The sequence below is a fragment of the Oncorhynchus nerka genome, linkage group LG27 (genome assembly GCF_034236695.1).
Source record: "Oncorhynchus nerka isolate Pitt River linkage group LG27, Oner_Uvic_2.0, whole genome shotgun sequence".
NCBI classification, from domain to species: domain Eukaryota; kingdom Metazoa; phylum Chordata; class Actinopteri; order Salmoniformes; family Salmonidae; genus Oncorhynchus; species Oncorhynchus nerka.
This window is the reverse complement of record NC_088422.1, coordinates 85,904,948-85,931,344: the sequence shown is the minus strand read 5'-3', so window position 1 is coordinate 85,931,344 and position 26,397 is coordinate 85,904,948. Positions and strand designations below refer to the sequence as shown.

The 26,397-nt window shown below is 47.5% G+C and overlaps 3 protein-coding genes across 5 annotated transcripts; 2 read left to right on the top strand and 1 right to left on the bottom strand.

Moving 5' to 3' along the window:
• The first annotated feature begins 833 nt into the window (after window positions 1–833).
• LOC115125872 (guanosine-3',5'-bis(diphosphate) 3'-pyrophosphohydrolase MESH1-like) lies at window positions 834–2,673 on the top strand. 3 transcript variants are annotated; one of them, XM_029655451.2, is made up of 4 exons: window positions 834–1,091; window positions 1,215–1,270; window positions 1,662–1,797; window positions 2,152–2,673. In XM_029655451.2, the coding sequence occupies exons 1-4, from the start codon at window positions 980–982 to the stop codon at window positions 2,280–2,282; spliced, it is 435 nt and encodes a 144-aa protein (XP_029511311.1). In that variant the 5' UTR covers window positions 834–979; the 3' UTR covers window positions 2,283–2,673. The 3 variants fall into 3 exon arrangements, with proteins under 3 accessions (XP_029511311.1, XP_029511310.1, XP_029511309.1); XM_029655450.2 differs by having other exon boundaries at window positions 837–1,049; window positions 1,662–1,902; XM_029655449.2 differs by having other exon boundaries at window positions 838–1,091; window positions 1,662–1,902.
• Window positions 2,674–6,804: 4,131 nt separating this feature from the next.
• On the top strand, window positions 6,805–14,919 carry mfap1 (microfibril associated protein 1). Its single transcript, XM_029657117.2, has 8 exons — window positions 6,805–6,992; window positions 7,343–7,559; window positions 7,855–7,999; window positions 8,193–8,386; window positions 8,744–9,013; window positions 13,448–13,607; window positions 13,947–14,036; window positions 14,415–14,919. Exons 1-8 carry the CDS (start codon window positions 6,911–6,913, stop codon window positions 14,592–14,594), a joined length of 1,338 nt encoding a protein of 445 aa, XP_029512977.1. The 5' UTR covers window positions 6,805–6,910; the 3' UTR covers window positions 14,595–14,919.
• On the bottom strand, window positions 14,915–16,315 carry hypk (huntingtin interacting protein K). Its single transcript, XM_029657118.2, has 4 exons — window positions 16,120–16,315; window positions 15,653–15,708; window positions 15,508–15,559; window positions 14,915–15,254 (listed from the first exon to the last, which is right to left on the bottom strand). Exons 1-4 carry the CDS (start codon window positions 16,279–16,281, stop codon window positions 15,159–15,161), a joined length of 366 nt encoding a protein of 121 aa, XP_029512978.1. The 5' UTR covers window positions 16,282–16,315; the 3' UTR covers window positions 14,915–15,158.
• Window positions 16,316–26,397: the final 10,082 nt, after the last annotated feature.

Sequence of the window (26,397 nt, the reverse complement as noted above, 5' to 3'; positions counted from 1 at the left end):
CTGTTGTTTAGCAGTATTTTCTGTAGGGCACATGTGATCAGTGATGAGTAAAAATACTTTGAAGTACTACTTAAATCGTTTTTGGGGTTATTTGTACTTTACTATTTATATTTTTGACAACTTTTACTTTTACTCCATTACATAGAAAGTATTTTTTACTGCATAAAGTTTCCCTGACACCCAAAAGTACTAAATATCAAATGCTTAGCAGTATATTGTCCAATTCATGCACTTATCAAGAGAACATCCTTGGTCATCCCTACTGCTTCTGATCTGGCGGACTCACTAAAGCAAATGCTTCGTTTGTAAATGATGAGTCTTGGAGTGTGTCTTGGAGTATGCCCCTAGCTTTCTATAAATAAAAAAAATACGAAAATTGTGCCTTCTGGTTTGCTATAAGGAATATGAAATGATTTATACTTTTACTTTTGATACTTAAAGATGCACTATGCAGAAATGCTCCTCCATTTCATGGTTGCTAACATTCTAATAGTTCACCTAATTTCAGTTTACAAAACAAGCAAGTAGATTGTAGAGAATCATTGTGCCATCTAAACCGCTATATTTTCCATAACCACAAATGTTGTATTTTCAGCTGTTTGAAGCTGGTGTACAAAACTGAAAGTAAAATATTCAATTCTCCATATTGCAGATTTAGAGGGGCCCTAGCCTTGGCCTCTGTTGACCTGCTAGCTAACATTAACCGTCTATCTTATGTAGTCATACAAATCATAACATATCATACTAGTATGGCGTACCAGATTTACTATTACTATGTTACGTCTAGTGTATGAGACCAGGCTGGCGATATACGTCATCATTTTGGACAACAGGCGTGTCCGTATAGCCTCTCCCTGGAGGAACGCGCCCTTAAAGAGAAGGCAGCGACGCTGACATCACTGAGATGTGCGAATTTGATCAATTGTGAGCAAAGGTTAATATACTGTCTGTATTGTGTGTCAATAACAACTTTTACAGCATGAGTTCAGATTCTGTCATTTTGTTGGAGACGGTTAACTTCGCTGCTGAAAAGCACCGCAATCAACGACGTAAGGATGCTGAACAAACACCATATATCACCCACCCAATAGGTACAGTTATGACAACAATCTAACGGCTATCCAGCTAGATAGTTATTGCTAAGGACCCATCTCTCTACTCGGACTTCATTGTGTGAATATCTGCATTTACATTTGCTGTTTATCATTTTGCAGGAGTGGCACGGATCCTAAGCCATGAAGGTGGGATCACAGACATTGAAGTTTTGCAAGTAAGTGTTTTGTGTTTCAGACAGACTCAAAGTCAAAATTGTCCATATTGTAACGACCCTTGGTTTATAAGCGCGGAAATCGACCCTGCCGCACGAGCATGCTTTTGCGGCACAGTCAATAGCGCCGCCGGACCTCGGGCTCGAGACCTGCCCCCTGCTGTTTCATTACAATATATAAAAATGAAAAATAAATGTTTCAGGTAAGTGTTAGCAGTTTGGTTGAGGTTTGAAGATACATTTTAGATTCGGGTGGGGTTTATTACTACAATCAATGGGCAATGTTAAGCTCATTAAAACGTTCAACATTTATTGAGTTTGTGTTAGCCAGAGTTTGTTAACAGGAATGACTGGTAATTTCACTGATATTGTTGTCTTTTCCAACTGTCCTCAGGCAGCTTTGCTCCATGACACAGTGGAGGACACTGACACCAGCATAGGAGAACTACAGATCGTCTTTGGGCAAACGGTGGCGCGGCTCGTCCAGGAAGTGACAGACGACAAAGCACTGTCCAAGGAGGAGACAAAGCGTAAGCAGGTGGAGTATGCACCTCATGCCAGCCACCAGGCCAAACTGGTCAAACTGGCTGACAAACTATACAACCTGAGGGACATCAACCGCAGCACGCCAACAGGTGATTGTGCGCTCTGTCCGTCTGTCTGTCTGTCTTCAGCCTCTTGATCCAACCAACTGACTAGGAAAATGTCGTAGGCTAGACACAATAAACTGATACCCTATCAGGATACTACTCTCTCTCTCGTTCTCGTTCTCTCTCTCTCTGTTTCGTTGCTTGTCTTCACTTGCTTCCCTCTCTGGTTGTCTGACTGTCCCTCTCTTTACCCCTGTCCCATATCATATATTTATTCTGTATTGTGGTTGCCAGGCTGGTCGGCAGAGCGTGTTCAGGAGTACTTTGTGTGGGCAGCCCAGGTAGTGAGAGGACTGAGGGGGACCAACCCAGCACTGGAGAGACAACTAGAGGAGCTCTTCAAGCAGAGGGGGGTTGAGCTTTGACACCTCTCTACTTCTGATACAGGGTGGCACAACAGAGCAACTCTTGATGCACACTTTTTGTAAAGAGTAAGACTTTAAGCGAATTGTCTTTGTTAGCTTCTCCATGGAATATACTTTTATATACTCTTAGCTCTCACAAGGAAAAGGCCCACTTACTTTGGATGTATTTTTATGATGATGATTTGATTCTTCATTTTAAGTACAGTGATTTGTATACATTGTGTGTTCCTATAGGAAAACCAACAATGTCACCTTGAGTTCCTGCTGTATTGACTAAAGGAATGCTATGCACTCGTAATGGTGAACATTGTTCAATTATAATATTTCATGGTGATGCAGAACCTGTAACTACTCTGTCATGTCACACTGAACTAAAATAGATTTTTGTATAGATTTTTTTTTGTGTGATTTATTTTTGTAAGTATATAAATGTAAGGGGTTAGGGATACAATTAGCTATACATTAAAATGGTGATTATGTAAATGATTCCATAGTACCCATTATACATTTTGCTAATAGATTGGGTCGGAAGCTATTTTTCCACTAACCTGTTCATGCTTCTACTTTCTTTGTTCTCGATTCGGGAAGACATGTGTACCTTAATGTCTGTGTTCAGTTGCAGGTACTTCTCCAAAAACCAGAATATACTCAGAAAGAGTAAAATACACGTTTTGTATCGAGTGAGAAATGCCTCTTGCATGTGAAGGTCTTTTTTTTTTTGTCACACTGTGTGATGTGCTGTCATCTACTTATACAGTGGGACAAAAAATATTTAGTCAGCCACCAATTGTGCAAGTTCTCCCACTTAAAAAGATGAGAGAGGCCTGTAATTTTCATCATGGGTACACTTCAACTATGACACTTCAACTATGACAGACAAAATGAGAAAAAAAAATCCAGAAAATCACATTGTAGGATTTTTTTAAATGAATTTATTTGCAAATTATGGTGGAAAATAAGTATTTGGTCAATAACAAAAGTTTATCTCAATACTTTGTTATATACCCTTTCAACTCCCTCCAAAGATTTTTTGGGATAATTTTTTCTGCCTCGTCATGCCTTCACCCAGTCTTCCCCTTTCCGGCCACAGGCTCCGAGAGGTGTTCCCAAGCCATGTCATTTTTACTTTGTTCCCCATCCCTCCTCAATTGCCACCTGATAGGCACGTCACCTGGTATGCAAGTGCATATCCCTAATCAACGCTACATCCTCTTGAGGTAACTCAGCACTGTATATGCTTTCATATCAATGCCTTCAGAATGTTGTTCCAGTGTACAATTACCCCAACATCTATCCTTTCATATGATGCATTAACCAATAAAGCAACTAACCCAACCCAACTATGGTGGTTAAAGTAGCTCCCAGACCCAACCCATCTGCATGTCTACAGTGGATTCTAGTCTTTCTCTCTTTAGCTCCACTTCCTCTGTCATGGCGGCTTCAAGCTCACCCGTTATACAGTTGGACCTCACTTCACGTGAGAACTATGCACTCACCGAGGAGAGACATGGCGATCTTTACCGCTGCAGGTGCTGTAAATAGTACTGTGTGTGGACCAGACCAACGCTGTCCCAACACCACCGCCTGATGTATCTTGATGTACACTCAATCTCCAGAATTCAGCCAGTACCCTCGGTTATCTCCTGCTACTCATGTGCCACTTACACCTTGGAATATACACACTGCAATGCATGGGTCATTTCCTGACAACAGGACAACAACACTCTCCCCGTATGGCCAGATCACTCATTTGTGACATGTGAATGACAGCCCCTAGTATTCTCATCAGTCTCCCAGTTACCCGTTACCAAGCCATGTGGCATGACTCTTCATAAAATGATATCTCAACAATACTACTAAAGTAACCCCTACTACTACTGACACTGCCCATGACCCATACCTCAAACTCCCTCATTTCTGCCATAGTCTAATTCCATGCTGTTACTATAGCCTTTACTATAGCCTTTAATTACTGTCCCTACAGTTACTGCCGTGAGAATAACTACTGCATGGAATCTGCCAAGGGTTCGCTGGCTGTTATAAATGGGAAAGAGATGAATGACGTTGGAAGAATATCCAACCTAACAAAACTCTGAGTCACAGGTTTCTTGAAAGTTGACAATAGTGTCTGAAATGCCAACACTATCTCTGCTACTTTCACCATGATCTGGGTATGTGTAACATTCAATTTAACTTCATAATAGTCCTTATATTGTGCACAGTTAGCTGTACGCGTTCTCCTACGAGCTATCTCCTGTAACAATATACACGGAGTGGTATCATTCCCAGTGACTATAACCACGACCTTCATTTATGAGCCCTCATAGATCTCCACCCCAGTCACATTCCATTCCACTTAACAGCCTTATGTGTATCTCACCTCCTGCTACAGATACATTTGCACATATATCATTACATTTAACACAATGGTCACTACTCCTAATATACTTCTAAAGTTCTAAACATACTAAAACATTCTCAAATCAATTAGTCAATATACCTCAGTCCCCCTCTGGAACAATGATCACTCTTATGTTCCACGAAACCTAAAAAATATCGACTTAAACAGGGAAGATAGAAAATCCATGTTTTAATAATTTCACACACCCCTTGATGAGACTAAAACTAGGTAAAGAACGGTCCATCCGTTACGTTCTATGCCCATGTGATGCTGGTCTCCATGCCCGTCTCCTTCATTTTCATCCTTGGGTGTTAATGTAAGACACAGACTATGAGCCTTGTATGCAATTGATTGTACCTCATCATCCAGCAATCTATATGTATTGATGCAATTTAACATTCAAATTCTGATGACATGGTAAAACCAAAAAAACGTAATGGTTGACCCAAGCAATCATCTAGTGAGTTCTCCAACAACCTCCCTGTCGGAGAACACTTAAAGATAAGGTTTCTAGAGCCTCCCTAGGCCCAATCAATGTGAGCAGTGCCCCCACCCCTCACCGTTTGAGAGCAACTCTCTCTCGCTCTATCCGAATCATAACTAAAACATTTATTAATTATCCAACCCAAATTTAGAATGATAGCCCTTAGTGCTTTACTTTGAGTCTATCACTCAAATTCCAGCTTCTCAACCTAGCACACATCATCCTGGTTAGAATGTACAGTTATAAATGGGACCTTTTATTGCCGGTAATAACTTGTCTCATTTACAACCCCCGTTTTCCCCTGTTTGCCTGTCTCGAATGGCCTGGTAATGAAAGATCAGTTTCTCAATGCATCTTAGTCTAAATGGTTTGCATTGTGTAGACCTTCCTCAATACCACCCCCAATTAAACAATTACGGGCACGGTTGACCACCCCACCCTTCTCCCGGCACTTATCATTCTAGCGTGTCTTCTTCTGACAGCTTTACAGTTCATCTTCCCAATGGCACATGTAACTCTTGCCTGTCACATTTGATGGCCCTTAGTAATGTCCCGATTTCAATATAAGCGGCAGGGTAGCCTAGTGGTTAGAGCGTTGGACTAGTAACTGGAAGGTTACAAGTTCAAACCCCCCTACCTGACAAGGCACAAATCTGTCGTTCTACCCCTGAACAGGCAGTTAACCCACTCGGCCGTCATTGAAAATAAGATTTTGTTCTTAACTGACTTGCCTAGTTAAAAAAAAATGAATCCCTTTTTCCCAGATTTCAATGTTAGAGTATGTAAGCGGTGAACTGATTATGTGTCAGTGTATGCGGCCGAGTTGATGGCCATGATTATAGATTTAAGATGGGTGGAGGAGGTGAAACCATTCCGTGGTGATCTGCTCTGATTTGCCTGCAGTTTGAGTAGTGTGAAGATGGGCAGGTCGGATAGGGGAGGCTTGTTTGTGGCGATGATGGTGCTGTTATTGGATGGGAGTGGTGGAAAGCTTTTGCTGGGTTCCTACCCATGTGGGTGTGGAGGGGTAATGAGAAGGCAGATGTGGTGTCTAAGAGTGCTGTGAGGAGATAGGGGGTAGATATTAAGGTCCCGCTGGGCTTCAGGGAAGTCAAGTCCTTGATCTGGGCAAAATGGCTTGATCTTTGGCAAAGGGAGTGTGATGCTAGTAGTAAGGGGAGGCAATTTTACAGCATGCACCGGTCAGGAAAGGAAGATGTGGGGAGTATGGGATGTAGGACAGAGGAAGTTGTGTGGAGTAGACTACAGTTTGAGTTTTAATGCCACGTTGTGGATGATAGAGAGACAAGAAACAGGTATGTGTGATGAGTGTTTAGTGGAGGAAACGGTGGTGCAGGTGTTGATATTTTGTGGACTGTATGACGTAGATAGGGAGAGATTGTGTGAAAGGGTTAGAGGCTGGCTGGGTTGCTGTAGTGGACGGAGGAAAGTGTTGTCTAGGGCTCTATTTCCCTTTCTTAGAGGAACATGAATAATTCATATAATTTAATATAATATAGGTAGGCCGTGACTGGGCTCACACTCCAGTGATGTAGGTGGCAGTGTATGCTCCTTAAAAGGATGCGATCCGATCCGCCAACCTAATCCCAACGAAGAAGAATGATTTCCGGTAATGTTAGAGTATTTCCTGTGGTGGTCGAGAAAATAAACGACGGGTTTGTTTTGCTATCTAGAAGTCGATTTAATTTTTGTTAATATATTGATATTGTTGATCGGGCAATCATGTCTGGACGGGACGCCCTCAACATGAAGCAACCGCCGATCCAGTCCACGGCTGGTGCTGTGCCGATTCGAAATGAGAAAGGTGAGTTTTCCTGTAGCTAACGTTAGCTAAGGCAAGCTATCCTGGACTAGGTGGTAGCCGATTTCATGGTAGCAATAGATAGCTATCTAGCCATCCAAGTACACAACTTTGTATAACTTAGCTAGTTAATATCACGATATAATTGCATGCTCCATTTTCTTAATTGTACGGACAAACTTTTTGTCTGCGTCTACAGTAGATATAAAAATCACAATTCATGCCCTTACTCATGTTTCAATCCATCACAAAACCAAAATGACAGTATATACAACTTAACCTCACTAAATGTAACAGAGTAAGTAGAGCTATCTATGATAATGGACAGTTTGCTCGCCTACTTTCGTCCCCAGGTGAGATTTCGATGGAGAAGGTGAAGGTGAAGCGCTATGTGTCGGGTAAACGTCCCGACTATGCTCCCATGGACTCCTCTGACGAGGAGGAGGAGGACTTCCAGTTCATAAAAAAGGCTAAGGATGCCGAGCCTGAGATGGAAATGGAGGAAGAGGTGGTGTCTGACCCGCGTCTCAAGCGTCTGCTAAACCGCGTCTCTGAGGATGCGGAGGAGAGGTGAAGATAATTCTCATTGATCCATCTTGTAAACCAGTGGGATCATGTGTTGGTTGTGATGGCTCCCAGTCCCATCTTCATTGAGCTGAACTGTATTTGTCAGTAGACGCCCATAGTTGGGTGACGGGTTGTTAAAACCTTTCTGCACATATTGTGGGTTATCAGGAATTTGAATACTATGAATGACTGACTGGTTTTTATTGGGCTTTGATCTCTAAACCATTTAGGCCTAACTATTAGCCCTATTGGATGTTGAGTGCTGTGATGATTGTAAATGTTTCTTTCTCTCTCTCAGGTTGGCAAGACACAGACAGATCGCAGAGCCGGAGGTGGTTGCAGAGAGCAGTGAAGACTCCGACGAGGGAACCTGGCACCCAGAGAGAGCACCCGAAGAGAGCAGTGACGAAGAGGAGGAGGAAGAGGAAGAAGTGGACGATGAGGTGAGTGACACAAGGATCTTCTTGGAAAGCTGGATCAGGCACCCCTTTTATTCATTAAGATTTTAAAGACAAAACTGATCTTAGAACAGCACTCCTACTCTGAGATGCTTTGTGAATACGGTCCCAGGTGTGTAATATGGAATGGTATACAAGATACCCTTTACGTAACACATTGACTTTGTTTTGTGTGTAGGAAATCGAGAGGCGGCGAGCGATGATGCGCCAGCGAGCGCAGGAGCGGAAGAACGAGGACATGCCGGAGATCATGGAGGTGGAGGAAGAAGGGAATTCGGGCGCGGAGAAGGAGGAGTCGGAGTCAGAGTACGAGGAGTACACGGACAGTGAAGATGAGGCCGAGCCGCGGTTAAAACCAGTCTTCATCCGCAAGTAAGGAGTCCTGCCATCCAAGATTACTCCTGAACCATTATCAGGGCTTAATATAATTTATTTCAGAATGTAATAACTTTATTTTTCTAAGGGAAACTTTGATCGTGGGCTTGGGATTAGACAATTCAAAACGGCCAAATTGACTGATGAAAATACATTTGGCTTATACGAGAAATCATTTAAATTTAAAAGCCAGTACAAAACTGTTACCAGCTATGCTGTTTTCTACTGCATGCATCAGTTTGTGTATACCTGCTGTCCTGTTATCATATGAACAGAGTATGTTCACAACAAATGGATTGTGTTGCAGCGTTTGTGTCCCGAGTGAGAATTAGATTTTGATGTGTATCTCCTCAGGAAGGACCGAGTAACAGTGGCGGAGCGCGAGGCGGACGAGCTCAAACAGCGGGAGCTGGAGGCGGAGGCCAAGAAGCAGGTGGAGGAGCGGCGGCGCTACACCCTGAAGATCGTGGAGGAGGAGGCCAAGAAGGAGTTTGAGGAGAACCGCCGCACTCTGGCTGCTCTCGACTCCCTGGACACGGACGGGGAGAATGAGGAGGAGGAGTATGAGGCGTGGAAGGTCCGGGAGCTCAAGCGCATCAAGAGGGACCGGGAGGCCCGTGAAGCGTGAGTACAGTCAGACTTAAACATGAACCATGGTGTTCTCTAGGCACAAAATGAATATAGATCTGAAACGGTCAAGTACTATCTTGAAACACTCGTTTTCACTTTTTAAACATTTTGCTACAGTGTGTCCTATTGTGCAGCACTTTAAACCATTCAAAACCATTTACAGGCAAATGCATAAGAGCGGAACATATTAAGACCGTCTTGAATGACAATGGAAGCAGACATCAGAAATACTTCACATAGGGCATTGATTCACTTAACCATTGAAAGCTGGTGTTGTTCGCTCTCAAAGTAAAAAAGGCTAAATAGCGTCTTTGTTTTTAGATGATTTAAGTCATTTAGCAGACGCTCTTATCCAGAGCGACTTACAAATTGGTGCTTTCACCTTATGACATCCAGTGGAACAGCCACTTTACAATAGTGCATCTAGGTCTTTTAAGGGGGGGTGAGAAGGATTACTTTATCCTATCCTAGGTATTCCTTAAAGAGGTGGGGTTTCAGGTGTCTCCGGAAGGTGGTGATTGACTCCGCTGTCCTGGCGTCGTGAGGGAGTTTGTTCCACCATTGGGGGGCCAGAGCAGCGAACAGTTTTGACTGGGCTGAGCGGGAACTGTACTTCCTCAGTGGTAGGGAGGCGAGCAGGCCAGAGGTGGATGAACGCAGTGCCCTTGTTTGGGTGTAGGGCCTGATCAGAGCCTGGAGGTACTGAGGTGCCGTTCCCCTCACAGCTCCGTAGGCAAGCACCATGGTCTTGTAGCTGATGCGAGCTTCAACTGGAAGCCAGTGGAGAGAGCGGAGGAGCGGGGTGACGTGAGAGAACTTGGGAAGGTTGAACACCAGACGGGCTGCGGCGTTCTGGATGAGTTGTAGGGGTTTAATGGCACAGGCAGGGAGCCCAGCCAACAGCGAGTTGCAGTAATCCAGACGGGAGATGACAAGTGCCTGGATTAGGACCTGCGCCGCTTCCTGTGTGAGGCAGGGTCGTACTCTGCGGATGTTGTAGAGCATGAACCTACAGGAACGGGCCACCGCCTTGATGTTATTTGAGAACGACAGGGTGTTGTCCAGGATCACGCCAAGGTTCTTAGCGCTCTGGGACGAGGACACAATGGAGTTGTCAACCGTGATGGCGAGATCATGGAACGGGCAGTCCTTCCCCGGGAGGAAGAGCAGCTCCGTCTTGCCGAGGTTCAGCTTGAGGTGATGATCCGTCATCCACACTGATATGTCTGCCAGACATGCAGAGATGCGATTCGCCACCTGGTCGTCAGAAGGGGGAAAGGAGAAGATTAATTGTGTGTCGTCTGCATAGCAATGATAGGAGAGACCATGTGAGGTTATGACAGAGCCAAGTGACTTGGTGTATAGCGAGAATAGGAGAGGGCCTAGAACAGAGCCCTGGGGGACACCAGTGGTGAGAGCACGTGGTGAGGAGACGGATTCTCGCCACGCCACCTGGTAGGAGCGACCTGTCAGGTAGGACGCAATCCAAGCGTGGGCCGCGCCGGAGATGCCCAACTCGGAGAGGGTGGAGAGGAGGATCTGATGGTTCACAGTATCGAAGGCAGCCGATAGGTCTAGAAGGATGAGAGCAGAGGAGAGAGAGTTAGCTTTAGCAGTGCGGAGCGCCTCCGTGATACAGAGAAGAGCAGTCTCAGTTGAATGACTAGTCTTGAAACCTGACTGATTTGGATCAAGAAGGTCATTCTGAGAGAGATAGCGGGAGAGCTGGCCAAGGACGGCACGTTCAAGAGTTTTGGAGAGAAAAGAAAGAAGGGATACTGGTCTGTAGTTGTTGACATCGGAGGGATCGAGTGTAGGTTTTTTCAGAAGGGGTGCAACTCTCGCTCTCTTGAAGACGGGAGGGACGTAGCCAGCGGTCAGGGATGAGTTGATGAGCGAGGTGAGGTACGGGAGAAGGTCACCGGAGATGGTCTGGAGAAGAGAGGAGGGGATAGGGTCAAGCGGGCAGGTTGTTGGGCGGCCGGCCGTCACAAGACGCGAGATGTCATCTGAGAGAGAGGGGAGAAAGAGGTCAGAGCACAGGGTAGGGCAGTGTGAGCAGAACCAGCGGTGTCGTTTGACTTAGCAAACGAGGATCGGATGTCGTCGACCTTCTTTTCAAAATGGTTGACGAAGTCATCTGCAGAGAGGGAGGAGGGGGGGGAGGATTCAAGAGGGAGGAGAAGGTGGCAAAGAGCTTCCTAGGGTTAGAGGCAGATGCTTGGAATTTAGCGTGGTAGAAAGTGGCTTTAGCAGCAGAGACAGAGGAGGAAAATGTAGAGAGGAGGGAGTGAAAGGATGCCAGGTCCGCAGGGAGGCGAGTTTTCCTCCATTTCCGCTCGGCTGCCCGGAGCCCTGTTCTGTGAGCTCGCAATGAGTCGTCGAGCCACGGAGCGGGAGGGGAGGACCGAGCCGGCCTGGAGGATAGGGGACATAGAGAGTCAAAGGATGCAGAAAGGGAGGAGAGGAGGGTTGAGGAGGCAGAATCAGGAGATAGGTTGGAGAAGGTTTGAGCAGAGGGAAGAGATGATAGGATGGAAGAGGAGAGAGTAGCGGGGAGAGAGAGCGAAGGTTGGGACGGCGCGATACCATCCGAGTAGGGGCAGTGTGGGAAGTGTTGGATGAGAGCGAGAGGGAAAAGGATACAAGGTAGTGGTCGGAGACTTGGAGGGGAGTTGCAATGAGGTTAGTGGAGGAACAGCATCTAGTAAAGATGAGGTCGAGCGTATTGCCTGCCTTGTGAGTAGGGGGAAGGTGAGAGGGTGAGGTCAAAAGAGGAGAGGAGTGGAAAGAAGGAGGCAGAGAGGAATGAGTCAAAGGTAGACGTGGGGAGGTTAAAGTCGCCCAGAACTGTGAGAGGTGAGCCGTCCTCAGGAAAGGAGCTTATCAAGGCATCAAGCTCATTGATGAACTCTCCGAGGGAACCTGGAGGGCGATAAATGATAAGGATGTTAAGCTTGAAAGGGCTGGTAACTGTGACAGCATGGAATTCAAAGGAGGCGATAGACAGATGGGTAAGGGGAGAAAGAGAGAATGACCACTTGGGAGAGATGAGGATCCCGGTGCCACCACCCCGCTGACCAGAAGCTCTCGGGGTGTGCGAGAGCACGTGGGCGGACGAAGAGAGAGCAGTAGGAGTAGCGGTGTTGTCTGTGGTGATCCATGTTTCCGTCAGAGCCAAGAAGTCGAGGGACTGGAGGGAGGCATAGGCTGAGATGAACTCTGCCTTGTTGGCCGCAGATCGGCAGTTCCAGAGGCTACCGGAGACCTGGAACTCCACGTGGGTCGTGCGCGCTGGGACCACCAGATTAGGGTGGCTGCGGCCATGCGGTGTGGAGCGTTTGTATGGTCTGTGCAGAGAGGAGAGAACAGGGATAGACAGACACATAGTTGACAGGCTAGAGAAGAGGCTACGCTAATGCAGAGGAGATTGGAATGACAAGTGGACTACACGTCTCGAATGTTCAGAAAGTTAAGCTTACGTAGCAAGAATCTAATTGACTAAAATGATTAAAATGATACAGTACTGCTGAGGTAGGCTAGCTGCGTTGTTGACACTACCCTAATCAAGTCGTTCCGTTGAGTGTGAAGTTTCTACAATGCTGCTTTTCGGGGGCAAGCTGGCTAGCTAGCAGTGTTGGTTACGTTACGTTGCGTTAGGAGAACGACAATAGCTGGCTAGCTAACCTAGAAAATCGCTCTAGACTACACAATTATCTTTGAAACAAAGACGGCTATGTAGCTAGCTATGTAGCTAGCTACGATCAAACAAATCACACCGTTGGGACTGTAATGAAATGAAATGAAAATATGATACTACCTGTGGAGCGAAGCGGAATGCGAAAGTTCTATTCAGTAGACGTTGGCTAGCTATTGGCTAGCTAGGAGTGTCTCCTACGTTAAGGACGACAAAATAGCTGGCTAGCTAACCTCGGTAAATTAAGATAATCACTCTAAGACTACACACTCTAACTACACAATTATCTTGGATACGAAGACAGCAAAGACAACTATGTAGCTAGCTAACACTACACTAATCAAGTCGTTCAGTTGAGTGTGATAGTTACTACAGTGCTACGGTAGACGGTGAACGTGTTGGGCAGATAGGAGACGACGAAATACGATAATTACGCAATTATCTTTGATACAACGACGACTATGTAGCTAGCTAAGAAGAAATTGCTAAGATTAGACAAATCAGACCGTTGTACTATAATGAAATGTAATGAAATGTAATGAAAAAGTTATACAACCTGCAGACCGAAGCGCGGATGCGACCGGCTCGCTCCAACCCGGAAATAGAATGTATGAATGATCTGTACACTTAAAGTGTTTATACCCATGTTAATAATTACTGGTCCAGAGTTAATTATGTTGACACAGGCCTTTGCTGTCCATGTAACCCACTTGCCTTGTCGGATTTTCCAGAATGGAGAAAGAGAAGTCTGAGATTGAGAGGTTCCACAGCCTCACCGAGGAGGAGCGCAGGGCCGAGCTGCGGAATAATGGCAAACAGATCACAAACAAGGCCTCTAAGGGCAAATATAAGTTCCTCCAGAAGTACTACCACAGAGGAGCCTTCTTCATGGTGAGTTGTAGACACGGGGTTCAGAGAACTCCGTACAGTGCATTCTTATAAGAAACACACCACCAGATGTTGCTGATGAGGGATTGTTAGAATTGTAGGAGAAAGTGTAAGTATAGGAGTGAACTGTCCCATGTTTGTTAGCCACTACATGTGTTAAGATTGTTGTATGAGTGATTCTTATAAGCAGTGTGTGTGCACTGTTGTAGAATATTCAGAGATGTGATTCAGGTATATAAAATATGTATGATCCTTCATTCATATAATTGAAACTTAGTAAACGTATTTTGTCCGACTAGCTCGTCTTGTCTTTGATGTTGGCTGAATGTGATCTGTTTCCAGGACGAAGAAGAGAATGTGTTCAAGAGAGACTTCAGTGCCCCCACTCTGGAGGACCACTTCAACAAAACCATCCTCCCCAAAGTCATGCAGGTCAGCTGGACTTCTTTCAAACATCATACTTTTGTAGCACATGTATTCCCCCTGTTTATTTATTATACATGTACACTATCGATGTAAACAGAAAATTCATACTGTTTTTCAACCCAGTGTATTGGCAACCCCTGTGTAAATTAATTAATTTCATTTATAGTGGCTATACAGAATGTTTTTTTTGTTCTGGAGATGCTCTTGAGACAATGTACTCCTAAATGGACAGATATTATCTCAATAAGGATGTGTGTGGTTTCATGACAAGTTATACAATTATGAGCCATACAGCCAACAATCAATCCAAAATGTGATGTCAACAATTGGTAAATAAACATCCACAGATAGTTCATCTTTAACAACCCCCTCATTTAATTCCAGGTCAAGAACTTTGGTCGCTCCGGACGCACTAAGTACACCCACCTGGTGGATCAGGACACCACATCGTTTGACTCAGCCTGGGCTCAGGAGAGCGCACAGAACAGCAAGTTCTTTAAGCAGAAGGCTGCAGGAGTGAGAGATGTGTTTGACCGACCAACAGTGCAAAAGAGGAAGACCTGAATCTAAGTTGGGGGGGGAAGAGAGACACACTTGGGGTGTGTTCAGTGGGATGAAATGTTTCAGAATGTTGCAGATGGAAATGAACTACACTTTACTGAAGTATATTCTATGGCCATAAATTTACCTGCAATATCCTGAATGCACCAACCCTTTGAGCAAGGCCCTGGGTTTAGGGCTATGCCCTGATAATATGTGGATGCTTCATGGAGGCATATTGATGTAATTTTGTACATTTTCAAAGTTGTGTAGCTATTTTGTTTTATCGCCATTGATCTGACATCTGTTAATTTCTAACTTGGATATAAAGCGTACGTGATTAAAACATTTTCATCCATTGGTTTTATTTCATTCCACATTTATTATAAATCAAAAACAGGTGCTTGCAAAAGTAATCCATTTTGAAGTATTGTTGAATATACATAAAGAGAAATGCAATGTTTTATTTCAGTTGACAAAATGTCTGATTTGAGCTATGGAATGGAGTCAATGAATACGGTCAGGCGAGGAAGCAGTCCAGTGTACAATGCTGCTGCATAAAGCTGCTCTAGGGTCAGTTTCTCCTGGTCAGTTTGACAGGTCAATCAGAGCCTCTACCACATTGCCCATGTGTTCTCTCAGACTGCGCTCAGCCACTCCCCGGGAGATCTCCATCTCACCCATCTGTGGAAAGACAGTTGAGGCAGGACATTAGAATAATCAGAATAGGTAGTTGTATTGATAGAACACTTCAGACGGTCTATGAATGTATCTCTGAAGCATAGTTTCTAATAACACCCCCTAGTAGAATATGGATGACTAGAGTTCCAGAGGACTAATTTGATTTAATGCTTTTGTGATGCAAAAGACCATTAACTTTAGATGAGGGTTGTGACCCTGACACTTAAACAAGAAACATGTCTGGGAGAATACTTACAATGAGTTCTACATCCTCTTTCTTGATAGTGACTTTGGCCAGTTCCTTTTCCCTGAAATCATAACCCCAGACAAGTCATTAGTGTACGCATTAATTCCCAGATCAATGATTGTTGAATGAAAATCTGACAAAGGAAGTGACTCACCTATCTTGTTTAGCTTTCTGTTCTCTTGATCTCCTGTCTCCAATCACTGACATAGCCTGAAACAGGACATGCAGACATCAGATAGTCAAAGGGATCATATTGGTATGACAGCACTGACGAGTCAGTAACTAGAACTACCAAAACTGGTTGGAAGAGTAAATTATGCAAGGCAGAAAAACATACAAGCAGCCATAGGCTAACGCTTGCTGAATAGACAGAAGCTCTACCCTGTCCTGGGATGTACAGCGCCTGTTCTGTTCAGGGCTGACTTGGTTAAACAGCACGTGCCAACGTGAAATGATGCGTTTGTATGTTGATTACGGTAACATTTTCACAACACATGGTTTGTGCAAATATGTTTCCATTCTTCACTGTACGCCGGTTAGGCCCGTTGTTAGCATACGCTAGCTAGCCTTCATGCTAACGTGGGCACCCATCGTCGCCCCGCGTGCTTGGCCCAGCCTCACCGTTTCAAGATCGGAGCTCGATATTTCCTTCTCCTCGGCATAATCGGTGACTCTCTCCAAATCGGCAGCCCCACTATCATGTTTCCGAGGCTTTTCTGCTGGTTTTCCAGTGCAGTTCTCCTCAGCTTCCAGGTCCAAATCCACATCTCCCTCTGCCGCCATGTTTGCTCTGTAGAGCCGGAACGAAAAGAGAGTGGGTATCCGTTTACAAAACTATCGGAAGGCAAATTAAGAAGCACCGATGTCACATGGTTTCCAGTGTGAGTGCTAACCAAGTCCTTCGGACTTTCATACCCTCATTGCAGGTTACAAAAAGGTTAAGGTTAGGGTTATGTAAGAGTTGGGGTTATAGGGTAGGGTCGTCCCAAGGATCCCAGATAGCGAATTTAGAAAAAAAACGCAATTTATTATCAGCAATTTGTAAGCAAAAATTTAAATATTTTACATTGATATTCAGTTTTAATTTGTATTTTGTTAACTTCATATACAATTAGATTAACTAAATCTTTATCCTAAATTATGTTATAGTAGTTATGCTCATATTACTACAAGTTATGCATATTCTAGCATGCCAGGCAAATATTTAATTTACCATGCAAGATACATTTCTTGATATCCTTAAAGTGATACATTCAGTAGTTTTGAAAGTAGCGCTCATCACCAGTCAAAACTGGTCCCTGAAAAGTGTGCAAGGTGATATGTTACATCCTGGAAAAGAAGAAATGTCATGCAATTACGGATTTGTAAGTGCTTAAAGTAACTGTCCAGTGTTTCCAGATTTCTATGATATATGACATATAATTAATTACAATATGAATGAAATAGTTTTCCTGCTCAAAAATTGTAATTAAGTATGTTAAAAATCAGCTTTTCTGTGTTGGAATGGTGTGGGCGTACCACAACAAGGTAATGGTATGGGTGTATACCGGTCATTATAGATATTCATGAGCGTAGACCACTGATTGGCCAGCTGGATGACATTCTAGTCTTTATTTTACTAGGCAAGTCAGTTAAGAACAAATTCTTATTTTCAATGACAGCCTAGGAACAGTGGGATTAACTGCCTTGTTCAGGGGCAGAACAACAGATTTTTACCCTGTCAGCTCAGGCATTCAATCTTGCAACCTTTCGGTTACTAGTCCAACACTCTAACCACTAGGCTGGCTACCTGCTGCCCCACTCTATGAGGAAATAGGAAGCATTTTTTAATTGGTCTGTTTGAGACCGCCTTTCGTTCCAGTACTCTGCTGCCTGTGACTGGAACGATTTGCAAAAATCGCTGAAGATGGAGACTTTTATCTCCCTCACCAACTTCAAACATCAGCTATCTGAGCAGCTAACCGATCGCTGCAGCTGTACATAATCTATTGGTAAATAGCCCACCCATTTTCACCTACCTCTTCCCCACAGTTTTTATTTATTTACCTTTCTGCTCTTTTGCACACAAATATCTCTACCTGTACATGATCATCTGATCATTTATCACTCCAGTGTTAATCTGCAATATTGTAATTATTTGCCTACCTCCTCATGCGTTTTGCACACATTGTATATAGACTCCCCTTTTTTTCTCTACTGTGTTATTGACTTGCTAATTGTTTACTCCATGTGTAACTCTGTGTTGTCTGTTCACTCTGCTATGCTTTATCTTGGCCAGGTCGCAGTTGCAAATGAGAACCTGTTCTCAACTAGCCTACCTGGTTAAATAAAGGTGAAATAAAAAAATATATTAAAAAAAGATACAAGTTTGAGATTGGATTTTTTAAGTGTTTTTTCTCCAATTTATGCTTTGGCCACAAATACAAGTATAAGATGAGTCAAAAGATTATTTGGGTATGAGTTAACAGAGCATTAACTTTCAAAAGTCAGATTTTCTCAGGACAGTTACTTTAAGATCCAGTTCAATCTCTTTAAAAAAATGTGATATCCAATTTCCAAGTGTCACTTGGCCAGATGGGCCAGATGGGCCAGATGCCAAATGATATTCTGACTGGATAGGTTGATGTATAGACTGCATGAGGTTGGATTAAAGGGTACTCCACACACCTAGGCCTATTTCTGTCTTGCATAAGAGGTTTACAGTACTTTAATACTCGGAGTCCCAACAACCTGGCCAACCTCCTACGTTTCTCTCTTGACCCCCCCACACACACAATAGTTTTCCCGCCTCCTGTACACTACACTACACTTACCAATCAATCCAATTTATTTTAATCAGCTTAATCCTAAAAGTAGAGAAACCTTCCTTGATCACATCTGAAGCCAAAATCTCTTTGACTGGTTCTCCCTCTCAGGGTGTTTGCCTTGTACATCATTTACATTTACATTACATTTAAGTCATTTAGCAGACGCTCTTATCCAGAGCGACTTACAAATTGGTGCATTCACCTTATGACATCCAGTGGAACAGTAGTGCATCTAAATCTTTTAAGGGGAGGGGGGGGGGGGTGAGAGGGATTACTTTATCCTATCCTAGGTATTCCTTAAAGAGGTGGGGTTTCAGGTGTCTCCGGAAGGTGGTGATTGACTCCGCTGTCCTGGCGTCGTGAGGGAGTTTGTTCCACCATTGGGGGGCCAGAGCAGCGAACAGTTTTGACTGGGCTGAGCGGGAACTGTACTTCCTCAGTGGTAGGGAGGCGAGCAGGCCAGAGGTGGATGAACGCAGTGCCCTTGTTTGGGTGTAGGGCCTGATCAGAGCCTGGAGGTACTGAGGTGCCGTACATCATCTATGCCTGTCTGTTGGGGGAGATGTGTGGGATGATCGATGGGGCCCAGAGGAATGGTGGTGCTGGGGCTTATTAATGAAAAACAGGAGGGTGATATGCATATACTAAACTGGAGTGTTTCCCGGGCTTGTTAACTCTGTACTGCTGTCCCAGTACCCCTTTCATCCTGATGTATGATTGATCGTTGAGAGCCGGTGGACCTGGAGCTTCTTCGCCCTCCTCAGTGCCTGCTGCACCAGTCTGGGAAGTAATGTTGTGTCGCTGTCTCTGTACTCAGGTGAGAAACTGATGAACTCAGAACGAAACATTCAGAGAGTGAGCTTGGGCTTTTGCAAGTGGTGGGACTGGTGTTGGGGTCAATTCCATTTCAATTCAGTCAATGTAGTTTAAGTTTATTTCCTGAATTTATTTCATTTAAATGTAATTGAATCCAACTCTGGTGGGACTGCCTTCAAAATGGATGAGATTAGACTATCTACCTTTAATTCAATAACAAAGAATACTTTATGAATTCTATCAAATTCTATAGTTTTTATGGATCGCATTCCCAACCTGAGAAACAGTGAATGGTGTTTCAGACATTACCATCCTGGTAAATACAATGGAATGAATAGAATGTCTTATTGTGTCCCTTCCCTTCCCTTCCCCTGCCTGGTGGAATGTGTCCAACTGACTGTCTTATTGTGTCCCCGCCCCCCTTCCCTTCCCCTGCCTGGTGGAATGTGTCCCACTGATTGTCTTATTGTGTCACCGCCCCCTTCCCTTCCCCTGCCTGGTGGAATGTGTCCCACTGACTGTCTTATTGTGTCCCCACCCCCTTCCCTTCCCCTGCCTGGTGGAATGTGTCCCACTGGCTGTCTTATTGTGTCACCACCCCCTTCCCTTCCCCTGCCTGGTGGAATGTGTCCCACTGACTGTCTTATTGTGTCCCTTCCCTTCCCCTGCCTGGTGGAATGTGTCCCACTGACTGTCTTATTGTGTCCCCACCCCCTTCCCTTCCCTTTCTCCTGCCTGGTGGAATGTGTCCCACTGACTGTCTTATTGTGTCCCCACCCCTTCCCTTCCCCTGCCTGGTGGAATGTGTCCCACTGACTGTCTTATTGTGTCCCCCCCCCCTTCCCTTCCCCTGCCTGGTGGAATGTGTCCCACTGACTGTCTTATTGTGTCACCGCCCCCTTCCCTTCCCCTGCCTGGTGGAATGTGTCCCACTGACTGTCTTATTGTGTCACCACCCCCTTCCCTTCCCCTGCCTGGTGGAATGTGTCCCACTGACTGTCTTATTGTGTCACCGCCCCCTTCCCTTCCCCTGCCTGGTGGAATGTGTCCCACTGACTGTCTTATTGTGTCACCGGCCCCTTCCCTTCCCCTGCCTGGTGGAATGTGTCCCACTGACTGTCTTATTGTGTCACCACCCCCTTCCCTTCCCCTGCCTGGTGGAATGTGTCCCACAGACTGTCTTATTGTGCCCCCCCCCTTCCCTTCCCCTGCCTGGTGGAATGTGTCCCACTGACTGTCTTATTGTCTCCCTTCCCTTCCCCTGCCTGGTGGAATGTGTCCCACTGACTGTCTTATTGTGTCCCTTCCCCTGCCTGGTGGAATGTGTCCCACTGACTGTCTTATTGTTCCCCACCTTCCCTTCCCCTGCCTGGTGGAATGTGTCCCACTGACTGTCTTATTGTGTCCCCGCCCCTTCCCTTCCCCTGCCTGGTGGAATGTGTCCCACTGACTGTCTTATTGTGTGCCCCTTCCCTTCCCCTGCCTGGTGGAATGTGTCCCACTGACTGTCTTATTGTGTCCCTTCCCTTCCCTTCCCCTGCCTGGTGGAATGTGTCCCACTGACTGTCTTATTGTGTCCCACCCCCTTCCCTTCCCCTGCCTGGTGGAATGTGTCCCACTGACTGTCTTATTGTGTCCCTTCCCTTCCCCTGCCTGGTGGAATGTGTCCCACTGACTGTCTTATTGTGTCCCCCCCTTCCCTTCCCCTGCCTGGTGGAATGTGTCCCACTGACTGTCTTATTGTGTCCCCCCTTCCCTTCCCCTGCCTGGTGGAATGTGTCCCACTGACTGTCTTATTGTGTCCCCCCTTCCCTTCCCCTGCCTGGTGGAATGTGTCCCACTGACTGTCTTATTGTGTCACCACCCCCTTCCTTCCCCTGCCTGGTGGAATGTGTCCCACTGACTGTCTTATTGTGTCCCTTCCCTTCCCCTGCCTGGTGGAATGTGTCCCACTGACTGTCTTATTGTGTCACCGCCCCCTTCCCTTCCCCTGCCTGGTGGAATGTGTCCCACTGACTGTCTTATTGTGTCCCTTCCCTTCCCTTCCCCTGCCTGGTGGAATGTGTCCCACTGACTGTCTTATTGTGTCCCTTCCCTTCCCCTGCCTGGTGGAATGTGTCCCACTGACTGTCTTATTGTGTCACCACCCCCTTCCCTTCCCTGCCTGGTGGAATGTGTCCCACTGACTGTCTTATTGTGTCACCACCCCTTCCCTTCCCCTGCCTGGTGGAATGTGTCCCACTGACTGTCTTATTGTGTCACCGCCCCCTTCCCTTCCCCTGCCTGGTGGAATGTGTCCCACTGACTGTCTTATTGTGTCCCCGCCCCCTTCCCTTCCCCTGCCTGGTGGAATGTGTCCCACTGACTGTCTTATTGTGTCACCGCCCCCTTCCCTTCCCCTGCCTGGTGGAATGTGTCCCACTGACTGTCTTATTGTGTCCCCCCCTTCCCTTCCCCTGCCTGGTGGAATGTGTCCCACTGACTGTCTTATTGTGTCACCACCCCCTTCCCTTCCCCTGCCTGGTGGAATGTGTCCCACTGACTGTCTTATTGTGTCCCTTCCCTTCCCCTGCCTGGTGGAATGTGTCCCACTGACTGTCTTATTGTGTCCCCACCCCCTTCCCTTCCCTTCTCCTGCCTGGTGGAATGTGTCCCACTGACTGTCTTATTGTGTCCCCACCCCCTTCCCTTCCCCTGCCTGGTGGAATGTGTCCCACTGACTGTCTTATTGTGTCCCCCCCCTTCCCTTCCCCTGCCTGGTGGAATGTGTCCCACTGACTGTCTTATTGTGTCCCGCCCCCTTCCCTTCCCCTGCCTGGTGGAATGTGTCCCACTGACTGTCTTATTGTGTCACCGCCCCCTTCCCTTCCCCTGCCTGGTGGAATGTGTCCCACTGACTGTCTTATTGTGTCACCGTCCCCCCCTTCCCTTCCCCTGCCTGGTGGAATGTGTCCCACTGACTGTCTTATTGTGTCACGGCCCCTTCCCTTCCCCTGCCTGGTGGAATGTGTCCCACTGACTGTCTTATTGTGTCCCCCCCTTCCCTTCCCTGCCTGGTGGAATGTGTCCCACTGACTGTCTTATTGTGTCCCTTCCTTCCCCTGCCTGGTGGAATGTGTCCCACTGACTGTCTTATTGTGTCACCACCCCCTTCCCTTCCCTGCCTGGTGGAATGTGTCCCACTGACTGTCTTATTGTGTCCCTTCCCTTCCCTGCCTGGTGGAATGTGTCCCACTGACTGTCTTATTGTGTCCCCACCCCTTCCCTTCCCCTGCCTGGTGGAATGTGTCCCACTGACTGTCTTATTGTGTCCCTTCCCTTCCCCTGCCTGGTGGAATGTGTCCCACTGACTGTCTTATTGTGCCCCCCTTCCTTCCCCTGCCTGGTGGAATGTGTCCCACTGACTGTCTTATTGTGTCCCTTCCCTTCCCTTCCCCTGCCTGGTGGAATGTGTCCCACTGACTGTCTTATTGTGTCACCACCCCCTTCCCTTCCCCTGCCTGGTGGAATGTGTCCCACTGACTGTCTTATTGTGTCCCTTCCCTTCCTTCCCTGCCTGGTGGAATGTGTCCCACTGACTGTCTTATTGTGTCCCTTCCCTTCCCCTGCCTGGTGGAATGTGTCCCACTGACTGTCTTATTGTGTCACCGCCCCTTCCCTTCCCCTGCCTGGTGGAATGTGTCCCACTGACTGTCTTATTGTGTCCCTTCCCTTCCTTCCCTGCCTGGTGGAATGTGTCCCACTGACTGTCTTATTGTGTCCCCCCCTTCCCTTCCCCTGCCTGGTGGAATGTGTCCCACTGACTGTCTTATTGTGTCACCACCCCCTTCCCTTCCCCTGCCTGGTGGAATGTGTCCCACTGACTGTCTTATTGTGTCCCTTCCCTTCCCCTGCCTGGTGGAATGTGTCCCACTGACTGTCTTATTGTGTCACCGCACCCCCTTCCTTCCCCTGCCTGGTGGAATGTGTCCCACTGACTGTCTTATTGTGTCACCCCCCTTCCCTTCCCCTGCCTGGTGGAATGTGTCCCACTGACTGTCTTATTGTGTCCCTTCCCTTCCCTGCCTGGTGGAATGTGTCCCACTGACTGTCTTATTGTGTCACCACCCCCTTCCCTTCCCCTGCCTGGTGGAATGTGTCCCACTGACTGTCTTATTGTGTCACCACCCCCTTCCCTTCCCCTGCCTGGTGGAATGTGTCCCACTGACTGTCTTATTGTGTCACCGCCCCCTTCCCTTCCCCTGCCTGGTGGAATGTGTCCCACTGACTGTCTTATTGTGTCACCACCCCCTTCCCTTCCCCTGCCTGGTGGAATGTGTCCCACTGACTGTCTTATTGTGTCACCGCCCCTTCCTTCCCCTGCCTGGTGGAATGTGTCCCACTGACTGTCTTATTGTGTCCCCCCTTCCCTTCCCTGCCTGGTGGAATGTGTCCCACTGACTGTCTTATTGTGTCCCTTCCCTTCCCCTGCCTGGTGGAATGTGTCCCACTGACTGTCTTATTGTGTCACCACCCCCTTCCCTTCCCCTGCCTGGTGGAATGTGTCCCACTGACTGTCTTATTGTGTCACCACCCCCCCTTCCCTTCCCCTGCCTGGTGGAATGTGTCCCACTGACTGTCTTATTGTGTCACCACCCCTTCCCTTCCCCTGCCTGGTGGAATGTGTCCCACTGACTGTCTTATTGTGTCACCACCCCCTTCCCTTCCCCTGCCTGGTGGAATGTGTCCCACTGACTGTCTTATTGTGTCACCACCCCCCCCTTCCCTTCCCTGCCTGGTGGAATGTGTCCCACTGACTGTCTTATTGTGTCACCCCCCCCTTCCCTTCCCTGCCTGGTGGAATGTGTCCCACTGACTGTCTTATTGTGTCACCGCCCCCCTTCCCTTCCCCTGCCTGGTGGAATGTGTCCCACTGACTGTCTTATTGTGTCCCTTCCCTTCCCCTGCCTGGTGGAATGTGTCCCACTGACTGTCTTATTGTGTCCCTTCCCTTCCCTTCCCCTGCCTGGTGGAATGTGTCCCACTGACTGTCTTATTGTGTCCCTTCCCTTCCCCTGCCTGGTGGAATGTGTCCCACTGACTGTCTTATTGTGTCCCTTCCCTTCCCCTGCCTGGTGGAATGTGTCCCACTGACTGTCTTATTGTGTCACCGCCCCCTTCCCTTCCCCTGCCTGGTGGAATGTGTCCCACTGACTGTCTTATTGTGTCCCCACCCCCTTCCCTTCCCCTGCCTGGTGGAATGTGTCCCACTGACTGTCTTATTGTGTCCCCCCCCTTTCCCTTCCCCTGCCTGGTGGAATGTGTCCCACTGACTGTCTTATTGTGTCCCTTCCCTTCCCTTCCCCTGCCTGGTGGAATGTGTCCCACTGACTGTCTTATTGTGTCCCTTCCCTTCCCCTGCCTGGTGGAATGTGTCCCACTGACTGTCTTATTGTGTCACCGCCCCCTTCCCTTCCCCTGCCTGTTGGAATGTGTCCCACTGACTGTCTTATTGTGTCCCCTTCCCCTGCCTGGTGGAATGTGTCCCACTGACTGTCTTATTGTGTCACCGCCCCCTTCCCTTCCCCTGCCTGGTGGAATGTGTCCCACTGACTGTCTTATTGTGTCCCCACCCCTTCCCTTCCCCTGCCTGGTGGAATGTGTCCCACTGACTGTCTTATTGTGTCCCTTCCCTTCCCTGCCTGGTGGAATGTGTCCCACTGACTGTCTTATTGTGTCACCCCCCTTCCTTCCCCTGCCTGGTGGAATGTGTCCCACTGACTGTCTTATTGTGTCCCTTCCCTTCCCTTCCCCTGCCTGGTGGAATGTGTCCCACTGACTGTCTTATTGTGTCACCACCCCCCTTCCCTTCCCCTGCCTGGTGGAATGTGTCCCACTGACTGCTATTAGGGTCCCTTCCCTTCCCCTGCCTGGTGGAATGTGTCCCACTGACTGTCTTATTGTGTCCCTTCCCTTCCCCTGCCTGGTGGAATGTGTCCCACTGACTGTCTTATTGTGTCACCGCCCCCCTTCCCTTCCCCTGCCTGGTGGAATGTGTCCCACTGACTGTCTTATTGTGTCCCTTCCCTTCCCCTGCCTGGTGGAATGTGTCCCACTGACTGTCTTATTGTGCCCCCCCCTTCCCTTCCCCTGCCTGGTGGAATGTGTCCCACTGACTGTCTTATTGTGTCACCACCCCCCTTCCCTTCCCCTGCCTGGTGGAATGTGTCCCACTGACTGTCTTATTGTGTCACCACCCCCTTCCCTTCCCCTGCCTGGTGGAATGTGTCCCACTGACTGTCTTATTGTGTCACCACCCCCTTCCCTTCCCCTGCCTGGTGGAATGTGTCCCACTGACTGTCTTATTGTGTCACCGCCCCCCTTCCCTTCCCCTGCCTGGTGGAATGTGTCCCACTGACTGTCTTATTGTGTCACCGCCCCCTTCCCTTCCCCTGCCTGGTGGAATGTGTCCCACTGACTGTCTTATTGTGTCCCCCCCTTCCCTTCCCCTGCCTGGTGGAATGTGTCCCACTGACTGTCTTATTGTGTCACCCCCCTTCCCTTCCCCTGCCTGGTGGAATGTGTCCCACTGACTGTCTTATTGTGTCACCACCCCTTCCCTTCCCCTGCCTGGTGGAATGTGTCCCACTGACTGTCTTATTGTGTCACCACCCCCTTCCCTTCCATTCCCCTGCCTGGTGGAATGTGTCCCACTGACTGTCTTATTGTGTCACCACCCCTTCCCTTCCCCTGCCTGGTGGAATGTGTCCCACTGACTGTCTTATTGTGTCACCACCCCCTTCCCTTCCCCTGCCTGGTGGAATGTGTCCCACTGACTGTCTTATTGTGTCACCACCCCCCCTTCCCTTCCCCTGCCTGGTGGAATGTGTCCCACTGACTGTCTTATTGTGTCACCCCCCCCTTCCCTTCCCCTGCCTGGTGGAATGTGTCCCACTGACTGTCTTATTGTGTCACCACCCCCTTCCCTTCCCCTGCCTGGTGGAATGTGTCCCACTGACTGTCTTATTGTGTCCCTTCCCTTCCCCTGCATGGTGGAATGTGTCCCACTGACTGTCTTATTGTGTCCCTTCCCTTCCCCTACCTGGTGGAATGTGTTCCACTGACTGTCTTATTGTGTCCCTTCCCTTCCCTTCCCCTGCCTGGTGGAATGTGTCCCACTGACTGTCTTATTGTGTCCCCCCTTCCCTGCCTTCCCCTGCCTGGTGGAATGTGTCCCACTGACTGTCTTATTGTGTCACCGCCCCCTTCCCTTCCCCTGCCTGGTGGAATGTGTCCC

Excerpts from the sequence above, each read along its gene's own strand:
- mfap1 (XM_029657117.2), top strand. The coding sequence starts at position 6,911 with ATGTCTGGACGGGACGCCCTCAACATGAAGCAACCGCCGATCCAGTCC. Across the intron at positions 7,560-7,854 it reads TCTGAGGATGCGGAGGAGAG|GTTGGCAAGACACAGACAGA; the intron begins GTGAAGATAATT and ends TCTCTCTCTCAG. Across the intron at positions 8,387-8,743 it reads AAACCAGTCTTCATCCGCAA|GAAGGACCGAGTAACAGTGG; the intron begins GTAAGGAGTCCT and ends GTATCTCCTCAG.
- LOC115125872 (XM_029655449.2), top strand. The coding sequence starts at position 980 with ATGAGTTCAGATTCTGTCATTTTGTTGGAGACGGTTAACTTCGCTGCT. Across the intron at positions 1,271-1,661 it reads CAGACATTGAAGTTTTGCAA|GCAGCTTTGCTCCATGACAC; the intron begins GTAAGTGTTTTG and ends AACTGTCCTCAG. Across the intron at positions 1,903-2,151 it reads CAACCGCAGCACGCCAACAG|GCTGGTCGGCAGAGCGTGTT; the intron begins GTGATTGTGCGC and ends TGTGGTTGCCAG.
- hypk (XM_029657118.2), bottom strand. The coding sequence starts at position 16,281 with ATGGCGGCAGAGGGAGATGTGGATTTGGACCTGGAAGCTGAGGAGAAC. Across the intron at positions 15,709-16,119 it reads CGAGCTCCGATCTTGAAACG|GCTATGTCAGTGATTGGAGA; the intron begins GTGAGGCTGGGC and ends GTCCTGTTTCAG. Across the intron at positions 15,560-15,652 it reads CAGAAAGCTAAACAAGATAG|GGAAAAGGAACTGGCCAAAG; the intron begins GTGAGTCACTTC and ends TTATGATTTCAG.